This window comes from Contarinia nasturtii, unplaced genomic scaffold (genome assembly GCF_009176525.2).
Source record: "Contarinia nasturtii isolate CC-2019 unplaced genomic scaffold, AAFC_CNas_1.1 Cnas_scaffold_2611, whole genome shotgun sequence".
NCBI classification, from domain to species: domain Eukaryota; kingdom Metazoa; phylum Arthropoda; class Insecta; order Diptera; family Cecidomyiidae; genus Contarinia; species Contarinia nasturtii.
The window spans coordinates 91,187-102,371 of NW_022199931.1; the positions used below are offsets into that span (position 1 = coordinate 91,187).

General features: G+C 35.8%; 2 protein-coding genes across 2 annotated transcripts; one reads left to right on the top strand and one right to left on the bottom strand.

Moving 5' to 3' along the window:
* Positions 1 to 160: 160 nt before the first annotated feature.
* Positions 161 to 7,023, bottom strand: LOC116348672. Its single transcript, XM_031779743.1, has 9 exons — positions 6,831 to 7,023; positions 2,634 to 5,435; positions 2,301 to 2,517; positions 1,924 to 2,193; positions 1,670 to 1,863; positions 1,449 to 1,608; positions 770 to 1,387; positions 525 to 707; positions 161 to 373 (listed from the first exon to the last, which is right to left on the bottom strand). Exons 1-9 carry the CDS (start codon positions 6,897 to 6,899, stop codon positions 249 to 251), a joined length of 4,638 nt encoding a protein of 1,545 aa, XP_031635603.1. The 5' UTR covers positions 6,900 to 7,023; the 3' UTR covers positions 161 to 248.
* A 2,421-nt stretch (positions 7,024 to 9,444) lies between these two features.
* Positions 9,445 to 11,149, top strand: LOC116348651. The gene is made up of 2 exons (XM_031779710.1): positions 9,445 to 9,558; positions 9,705 to 11,149. Exons 1-2 carry the CDS (start codon positions 9,482 to 9,484, stop codon positions 11,059 to 11,061), a joined length of 1,434 nt encoding a protein of 477 aa, XP_031635570.1. The 5' UTR covers positions 9,445 to 9,481; the 3' UTR covers positions 11,062 to 11,149.
* Positions 11,150 to 11,185: the final 36 nt, after the last annotated feature.

The following is an 11,185-nucleotide window of genomic DNA, read 5'->3' on the forward strand; positions in this document are numbered from 1 at the left end:
ACACACTAGGTGTGTGCGGAAAAGTAAGAGCCATTAATTTTCAATTTTTTTACTTGTTGTGCGGAGTTCTTTCCAATAAAGAAGAAAAATACATAAAAAAAACACCGAAATATTGAATCAAAAAAATCCATTTATTTCTAATCTAGAAATCTCCAAAACGTTCAATCGAAATGGAAAACCATTTATTAACAAAAGCTTCTTTTTTTGCAAAAAAATGAGTATTTTAAGTTACACTAATTGCTACAAAATTACAACAGATTCATTTTTTCTTTAATCCAGCCCAAGTACTGTTTAACATTGACATAAACACCGGGCTTATTTGAATCACCACACCGTAGACCCCATGAAATGATGCCGTACAATGAATTAACACCTGAAATGAAATTAATAAAACAAATCAGTTTATTCGAGTTATTCTTCGGAAAAGACTTTGTCGAAGTAATTGACATGATTCTTCCATTGATTTCATAAATTTCGAGTCATGAAGTTAAGGTGTCAATATAATTTTTGGTACTCATGCTCACCATTTTCATCGGCGCATACAAGTGGTCCTCCACTATCACCGTCGCATGCATCAACGCCCGACCGATCTAAGTAACCTGCACAGAACATTGTGTCCATAATTTCATTACCGTAAATCTCCTTTCGTCGGCAGACTTCCTGTGCAATAATTGGCACTGTGGCTGCTTTCAAGTCGAGTGATGGAGCTAAAAAAAAAATAACAATTTCAATACCCCTTCATTCTTTTCAGTTTAATTTCTTGACTTACTTGATTTTCCATATTGAATCGATCCCCATCCTGAGATGGTGCAATTTTTACCAGCCATATAATCGGTTTGTGCTGTCGGCAAGCAGATGGGTTGAATGTAGTTGGTGAATTGAATTGGAGATTTCAATAAAATCAAAGCGATATCATTGTTCTGCTGTTGTTCTTTACGGAAATCTTCGTGAATGTGCCAATTTTCAATGAAAATTTCGACCTCAGAATCTTCTCGAATTTCGGAATGATGATCGCCCAATCGAATGAAGTAAGAACCTTTTGAAAAACCAATCAAACAATGTGCAGCCGTTAGTATATGAGTACGCGAAATGATCACCGCCCCACACCAATGCGATGAACGACCATTTCGACCACGAGCTCGAATTGTTGCTTGCCATGGATGATGGCCACGTTTTGTTCTTGTACCACTTATCACACGGAACCGATCGAAACTTTCCTCACTCTCATCCGTCTCTGTCACTTTTACGCGACCACACACATTTGAAAAGTCCGGTATGCTCTTGCTAGTGCGCGGCACTTCACGTAGGTATTCGTGTGTTTGACGATTGGTCAATCGTTGTAGAGTATTGTCGGGAGAAGTGTAACGACCGCTTTTACTTTCCGTACCTGAAATTATTTCTTCATCAAAAAGAATTCACTTTCGATGATAATCAGACGAATTACTTACCACGTGAACATCTGACACTAACGTCTTCTGTATGATTGCAATTACTTTCACTCCAATCGAAATGCATACATTCATCCAAGGCGGTTTCGTTGCCAAGACAATCGACTTGATCCAACCAAATCGGTCCTGTGCTCATTCCGTACCGTTTGTTGACCACCGACTAGAAAAAAATGAGTTTTAAAGGAAATTATGTCAAAAGATAAAAAAATAAGGTAACTTACAGCTGGTCCAGTGAGTCCAAGCGAGTTACAAAGTACAGCGGCTTCTTGATCTCCAAAGTCATCGTCACACACTGTACCCCACACTCCACGATATTTCACTTCAACGCGACCCTCCATTTCAGTTCCGTCCATCAATCGGTACTCGATTTTGGCATTGCAATGCATCGGACTTTCATCCGTTCCATCGGTACAATCTAAATTGCATAAATTTTTTAGCTCGATGGCGTCGGTCAATTGTCATCTCTTTATCTTACCTTTGATTGTGTCACACATGAACTCCATCGGAATACACTCTTCAGATTCTTGGCAAAGCCAGTGGTTTGGTGGACATTGCATAACGGTTACTTTGCACACAACACCGACCACCTCTTCCGGACTACAATCGCTTACACCCCAACCAGCAAATTCACACTCTTTCAACGACGTTTCATTTCCTTGACAGCTCACTTCGTCCATTGTAAACATACCATCGCCGATTGGCATATTTGCATTTGGTGGGAAGTAGGAATTTGGTTTCACTTCAGCTAAAATGACGAAGCGTATATGCGAAATATAAAACGTAAGCGAATATGAAATCGAAATTGGGCGTCTTTTTGATGATTTTGATAAAAATTTCTGAAAACGGTGTTACCTGCACCCATATTGAATCCAAGCTCGCGACACACGACGTTTGCATTATTCAATGTAAATCGGTCGTCACAAACGTAACCCCATTTACCGAATGCTCTCACCTCAACTCGACCCATATGCTTATGACCTTTGTCATTGGACAATCGAACTTGATAATTTACGTGTGGACAATTTGATTCATCGTAGCGATTTCCACAGTCGTTTCTACCATCGCAGAGCTAAATCATGAATTAATCGTTTATTAATTCATTTTCAAGAGGTATGATTTTTCAATCGCCTACTCGTCGACTAGCCTTGAAAAAGCTAAAAAAAAACCAAAAAAGAACAAGCTTACCTGACTAAATGGAATGCAAAATCCTGTTCCGCAATCGAATTGTCCATCGCACGTCGTCACCTCTACATATTGTGATTTCCCAAATCGGCTGGTTGTCGTCGGTTTTTCTTGATTAAAAACTGAATTTGGTGATGGTGCCGATGCGGTTGGTATGGTTGTCGATTCAGTATGTCGTTGATTCGATGCCCAGCCAAAATTAGGTGCGTTCGAATGATAATTTGGACCGAAATGATTTGGATGATGCACATTATGGTGATGACTCGAATGCAATTGTGGTGATGGACCATGAGATGATGGTACATTATGGTGGTATCCATAAACTGGATGTGACTGTGTATGTGCTCCTGCAAAATTAATCGTAACGGGGTCATTAGTACCCGGTTTATAATACGTCGGTTGATTTATGTTCGGATTTGGATGTGTTTCGAGTGTATGTTTGTAATCGTTTGGTGGTAAATGTGATGAATGATATGAATTATGATTATATGTAGGTGATTCATGGTTGATTTTCGGAGTGGGTGTATCTTCCACATGTCTTCTTTCCGTCGTCGATCGAACAAATTCAACATCGGGTCTTAGTTCAGTTTGTGGTGATTCTGGTAAATTTTTCACCGAAATATTATCATTCAAAAATGCGCTCGCCAAACTATCTTGTTCCAATGCTTTGCCATGATTTTGACCTTTGCCATCAATCATATCAAGAAGTTTACTTTCAATTCTTTGCATTTGATCCGTGTCATTTGTGTCATTTCGCGATAAATACGGTCGCAATAAGTACTTCAATGCATCACTAACTGGAATATAATCGGTTTCGTCTTTTTCGGTTGTTTCATTCAACGGTTTTGTAAACGGTTGATAGTAAATGTGATTGTAATTTTGTGATAATGATGGTTGTTGAGTTGTGGTTGTTGTTGGTTGAACTCTTGCGGGTCGATTGTAAATTGGCATAACATGTTCATGACCACTTGGTATTCTCATTACATTCTTTTTACTCGCTTCGGTTGGTCGGACCAATTGTTTTCCATCGCGATTCGACAGCAGCGATTCTTCGCCGAGACGACTTTGTGGGTTTCCAAATTGATGGTTTTGAGAGTCAAATGATTCAGGTTGGATGTCACCACCTTGAGATGGCTTCCCAAAGCCAGTGCTTGGATATTTGGGTTCTTCGGAGTATGTATTTTTTGGAAATTGTCCGGATTCTAATGGCAAAACCGACATATTCGGAATGGGGAATGACGTCGGCATTATTGGTGTTGATTGTGTCGTTTGCCAAAGTTGTGTGGCTCCACTATTTTCGCCATAGATTTCATTGATTTTATCATCGGGCAGACCATATGATGGACTTTCATTGATTGTTAACTGTGGATTTTCCGGTTGTTGTACTTCGGTTGGAAGCGGCATTGACGGGGCACAATTTCCAACATTTTTTGCGAAATCGCATATCTTCAATTTTGGACTAAACATCAATCCAACGGGGCAGCTTTGAACTGTGATTCGACCATTTTCACAGCTAACATAACGCGAACAATCATACGGATGTGCATGTAAACCAGATCGATCCTCTTCACATTTCGATCCAATTGTTTCAAAACCACTTGGATAAATGCTATAAACTTTGGTTGTTGGCTGCGTCGTTTGGTGAACAGTGGTTGGAATGGCTGGTGGTGATGTCGTTGTTTTCGCTTGTGAATTCGAAAAATATCTCGTAAAATCGTTAGCAACTCGTGTTGACATAAAATTCAATTCAGGAAATTGTTGTTGTGGTTTTTGTTGCGTTAAAAATGTATCATCGACACTTGGTTTCGTTGGTCGAACGCCGTTTGTATCGACAGCATTCGATTCGGACCAATCCAATCGTGAATCAATTCGTTGTGTACCTTGAAAAATCTCATCAACACGTCCATTTCGATTGTTGTCTTGCACCGGTGGAAGCAGATTTTGGCTTGGAATTTGTACGATTTGTGTATCGGGTACCGATTCTTGTGGTATTTGATCGGTCGTTTGATCGGTCGTTTGATCGATGATGAATGATTGATTACTCGATGTTGATGAAAATGAATGAAGAGAATTTATACCGTTGTTATTACTTTGTGGTTGGTGTCCACCGGCAAATTGTGGCCGATTTTCTGGATTTCGAATGAGTGGTTTTAAATTCGACGATGACACATCCATACGAATATCTAACAATCCTTCACCATAAAATGGTTCTCCATTATTTTGTGAATGAACTCCGTTGTTTGTGTACGAATTTCCATTGTCATATGTATTTTGATTCGAATTTGAGTTGGTGTTTGTGTTCACATTTGTGTATGAATTTCCATTAAATGGTCTTGTACCACAATCGACCTTGTGTGGCCAATCGCATACTTTGAACACATCATTGAATGCAGTTCCTGGTCCACAATTTTGATGAAACGTACGACCATTGTCACAATTCAAAAATTTCGTACAATCATACGGATTTGCGAATAAACCACTGGCACCGTCTTCACATTCGAGCGGTGCCAACTCTTGTCGTTGTGAGGTTCGTTGATTCAAATTCGGCAATTGCCGTTGATCACGATACGATGACCGTCCTTGGTATGGTGTACACTTTACTTTCGCCGGATTATCACATTCTTTGGTGTCGAGATTGAACATTGTACCCGGCGGACAACTTTGAACCGTTCCTCGACCTCGCCAACAATTTAAATATTGACGACAATCCATCGCATATGCCACTAGGCCAGTGTAACCTGACGGACATTCCGATCTTGGCGACGCATCAACATCAATGAAATTGTTTTGGTCTGGTTGATACACCTATGGAATATAGAGAAAGAATTCAATAAAAAAACTGTTTTTTTAAACATCTACGTGACATTTTAAAGAAATACCAATGGAAAAACATCAAAAAGAGAGAAACAAAAATCTATTTTATCGTTTTCCTCAATCATAAAATGACATAGCTCTAATAACATGCATAACAATTGCAAACAAAAGGAATTGCGTCGACAATAATTTGCGGTCTTATCAGTTTTTCAGATCCGTTTTTTTTTTTTGCAGTGAATGTTTTTGTGCCCTTTGACCATGGACTGTCTGTATTTCATTTTTTTATTGGTTTCCTTCAAACATATTTCACACAACACCACACGTATTGACTGCTCAGTATAGATCCACCAGTGTATGTGTGCAACGTCAACGCATCATCGAACATTATCGATATCTTCTCAGAATTGAGGTCACACACTTTCATTTTATGATTACACTTTTTTTTACTAACAGGAGCATTGCTTCGCTTCAAAATTCACTTTGTTTTAAGTTGAAATATTGTTCTAGCAAATTTGATGAAAGAGTAAAATAAATTCAGATAGGATAATTGGTCTCTTATAATCTGAAAGTCCGTAGAAAAACCCACATTGAATCGATGAAGATAACAACATATGCAAACAATTCAGTTTTCAAAAAAAAATTAACAACAAACATATGCCAGAAACATGGTAATCCTACAAAAACGATAAGTTTTAAATAACATCATAAATCACAACTCTTTCTAAGAATTTTATATTCACATTTTTTTTTGCATAATTTACTTTTATTTTACCATTTTCTCATAAATTTTTTTGTTATCAAAAATATTTTTCGCTTCAAAGACATTCATGATTTATGAGCTTCAAAGAACACTGATTTTTCTTAAATGATATCATTTTTTCTTCATTAAATAAACAGTGCTTTGAGTTATTATTTATCAAGAATCAAACGGTGAATCGAGAAATTTTGTATGTGACGATCACAATTTCTAAAGTGCAAGAATTTTTACGGAAAACGATTATTTTCATACGAAAAATTCTCTTTTCGAATTTCCACTTTTGAAATTTATTATTTTTAAATTTTTACAAAAAAATATTTTTTAGGGTATTTTCATGAGAAAATCATAGTGATTTTAGTGCTTTTGGATTTTTTTTCAATATTTTATCATTAAAATACATAATTTTAGTTGACAATTCGCAACACAAATAAATGTTCCTCTAAATCATTTTTCCCATCAAAAATCCATTGAAATCAAACTAAGCCTGAGAGCGAATGTTCTCATAAATTGCAAACATTACACAACAATTGCACGGAACTTGAATAGAGATCATCCAAAAATAGTTTAATTGTCCACAACGTTGTATGTACAAAATAAACAAAAACACAAAAAAAAATGTATCAACTAACCAATTGCACATGATCGACGACGATCAAAACAATTGAAATGGCACAAAAACTTTGGTATATTAGCTGCATGTCTTTGGTTTCAATTTAAGCACATTTTAATCTTAAACACTATATTTATGGAATCGAAATTGTTCCAGTTCACAAAAATTCCGTTCACACCGTTCTAAGCGCAAGTTATAAACTGAAGTAAGATCGTGTGCTCGGCTTTCTATTGAGCGAGTTTGAGTTTTGCTCATCACAACATGCGATTTAATTTTGTCGTCGTCTTTGTATTGTGTACGATAATGTGTTTCACAAGCGTTGTGTAGTGTGTAAGAAAATGAAAACAAAACGTAGAAAATGAATGAAAGGCAAAACACTAGTGAATGGTAAGACCAAAAATTGAATGGAAAGGATAAGTGTAGTATGGAATGACCATGCAAAGAAGAAAGTGTAGATTTGATATCCGTTTTGTTGATTACCGAACAAAAGAAATTCCATTCATAATTTTTTGTTGCGTACGAATGCTGAGGGGCACCCTGTGGTACAAAACATCACATTATCTCCGTGCATGTCATCTGTTATCATATGGAAAAGATTAAAAAGTTCAAGCAAACATCTTTTGAGAATGTGACGTTGAGAGTAAACACACATCATCATGAGTATTTTTTCCTCTCGAGCAATCACTTCGCAGGAATTCGTATGCGGCCCTGAAATGTTTCACTCATTTTCAAAACAAAGCCTTCAATGTTTTGAATTTGAAAAAAAAACAATCACAAACTTCCTATTTTTCTTCGTACACGCATATCGTTTTGTTTTGTGTTTTCGGTGATGTTATCAATGGTGATATATGTATGACTCTTTTCAATTGATGAGTGCAGCTTTGTAGTACGCAATAGAATTTTTCGATTAATTGGTCATTCGTACAGAAACCATTAATATATGCATTGAGAGGAGCAGCATCTTACTTGGAATGCTTTGTATCGCTTTATTGAAACCAATTGAAATGTTTAATTGGCGTTGATTGATATGGAACGCGAACCATTTCTAGGTCTTTTGTATCAACAATGTTCGCTTAATTTCCTTGATGAATGTTGAAAAATAAATTAAAGTCAATCGAATTTTTATTTCATGATGCTCAATTAAGACATATTTATTGAAAATGATCAAAACAAACATGATTTCGATGAATTCTATTTATGTTGGAGCATGTGTTATACATTTACGTCGATCGTGGAAATGTTGATAGCATTTCAATTGCGGTGTAATAAAATTTTTAGACGAAAATGACAACACGCTTAGAAAAACAAAACATAAGACAATATTTATTCGTTCATCCTCTGATTGTTCAATTTGTATACTCAAATCTAAGTTGATGATTCATTTTGAATGCACTTTAAGCGATAAACCCACATGGTGATACTATTCTAATCTATAGTGATACTAATTTTTAAAATTGATACTATGAAATGCATATAAGAGTTCATTTAAGACGGACGGACAAAAGGAGGGGTTTTTATTGATCATCTGTGTCCGTTGACACCTTTACTAAGTAAAACTTTTGATGAAAGGTAGACGATGTGTTGTTGTTTGTATTGATATCCTCTACCGTCTCATGTCCATGGTTTATTCCATAAAAATAGAGCAATCGCGCCTCTCTATTAGTCATCGCCTGCATTTGCTTGATTATCAAGCCTTGATAGAAGTTTAATCACCCGAAAATTACTTGAAAAATGTGCTTGCGTACGTAAGCTTTTTTATTTTGTAACATAAAATCGGCCATCAATCGCCATTTGTATCAAATTCAACACTGAAGTGTACTGTACATTAAATTACATGTTTCAAGAGAAAAAGACACATTTAATTTGTATGATTGAATGTCTCTTTATTTAAAAATTTATTTAAACTATAATGGAATCAATTTTTCTGTATTTTTTTAGTTCTTAAGTTCAAATAGTATTGAAAATTGTATAAAACTCTTTACAAATTGGTTTAAAGTGAGGACCCTTTTTTTGGTCTTCAATTTATTTTATTAAATTTGTTTGAGAGACCAAATTTCCTCTTTACTTTTCAGAAAATGTTGAAATTACCGTTTGGATCACGATCATCAGAAGCCATGACTCCATTCTACCGAATCCGATCGTCGCACTTTGGTGAAGCCCAAATTCATGTCACCGTCTCTGGTCGTCCATTTAGTAGCCAAAAAGACGTCATCAAGCGTATAGATTACTATTTTTCGTGCTCCAGCCAACTTGGCACGTTTGTCATTCAACATTCTTAAATTCAAAACTTCGCCTTTGTTCCATGGTAACCTTTTGATTTCGTTCAAATTCGATGATCATCGAATGAATGGCATAATGGACTAGGACCAATGCAAAGACATTCAAGTTTCATAAACATTATTTCAAGAACCGGATCATTTCGAAGATAAAAAAAAATCTGCAAATACATTTTATTGAGTATTTAGAAATAAAGGAAATGTATGTACATTCATTGGAAATGTATGTAATTTTCATTTTTATTGACAACTGAATGAGTTAAACAGAATGTGCCATAAGTTTCATAGTTTCAACGGAAATTTTTTGAAACGAGTGGAAAGGATGAACGTGGAGAAAAGAGGAGAAAACGATGGAAAACGTCAGTTTCAAGTGTAGCGAGTGACAAAATCATATATGTGTCCGGTTATCGTCGCCGCTGCTTTTTTTTGTCTTTTAAATAACAACATATTGATTTTGCGTTCTAAAAAAAGGTAAATACAATTTGTGTTTATTCTTTCTTTTCAAGCATCAATTAAAACTTTGAATTCGCTTAAAAAGACAAAATTCGTGTAAATGACATCAAAGTGTTTGTTTCACAAAATATTAATTATCATTTCGTTGTTCTATTCTAATGCAGTTTCACTATGGGCCACAAACAAACAAAGACGCAATTGTCACACCCAACTCCGAAAATATTCAAATTGAACACCGATTGTTTTGACGAAATATTTGAATATTTGGACGTGAAAGACTTGTATTCATTCGGTCGAACATGCAAGCGAATGAACAAAGTGGCCGGCGAATATTTCAAACAGAATTATTCATCACATAGAATACAATGTCAACGAGATGGAATTTACATGTTTTATCGGGGCAAAAGTGGCGTACAAAAATTTATTGAAATATCCCGTTTCAATAAATTCATGACAAAAATGGGCATAAAAATCGATAATCTTGATGGTAACGATTCACTCAAATATATTAAATCACACATCAATGAATTTGAGTCAACCAAGTACATACAACTTTCGTGGTTAGGTATTGATAACAAACTATTTGAGCATTTGAGACAACTGTTACCCCAACTGGAAGTTGTGCAGAACGACAATTGTTATATGAATGGGGACATATACGATTTGATTTTTAAATATTGTAAGAATTTAAGAGAGATTCATTTTCAAAATTCATCCGTCGGTATCCGCACAAATGGTGAACTTAATTGGCTATTACAAGAATATCCAAAGCTTCAATATTTCGAATTGACACCTCGTGATTCCTATCAGATTGAAGAGCTACGTGATTTTTTCGTACGCAATCCAAATGTACACAGATTTTCAACTTCCGTAGATTTTTTGTGGGATAATCGTGACATATTATTAAATTCCAAGGCAAAATTGGATGTATTAGAACTCAAAAGAATTTCACATACATGGTCTCCGTTATATAAGAGACAGACGCCGGAAAATATTTTGGAACTTTTAAATCGACTCCATGAACAAGGCTTTTATAAGCGACTACACATTTACGTCGATGATGTTGATGAAAAAATTGGCACTTCATTAGCCTCATTCAAAGGTCTTGAGTTCTTGTACATTCGTAACTTAGTCGAGATCTATATCTTGGCTCAATTGACCAATCTGAGAGAATTAATGATTTGGGGTGGCTCGAGGGATATGGAGATCTTAGCAAATGCTCTGATTAAACTCGAACGTCTTTACATTTTTGTGTCAAACATCGATGAAATTATGCCATTCATTCGTCGATCACCGAAATTGAACAAAATCAAATTCATCCCACTGAAGGAAGGTGTAGTTTTAAATCTGACAATGTTGAATGCAGAGCGTGCCAAGTTGATCGGAGCACGAAAAATAACAATTTATACGCGTGATGATGTCTTCTTGGCCACTAAATGGACGACCAGAAATGGTGACACCAATTTGAGCTTCATCGAAATGAGACGATTGGATTCGATTGTGTGGAATTGTACTTTTTAAAAACAAATTTTTGAAAAGAAATTTTTTATTCAAATCATCAATGATACATAATATTCCATTTAAATTCTTTTCAGATTCATATTTGAGAAAAGGCTATAGACATTTATCTTTGTTTTACAATTTA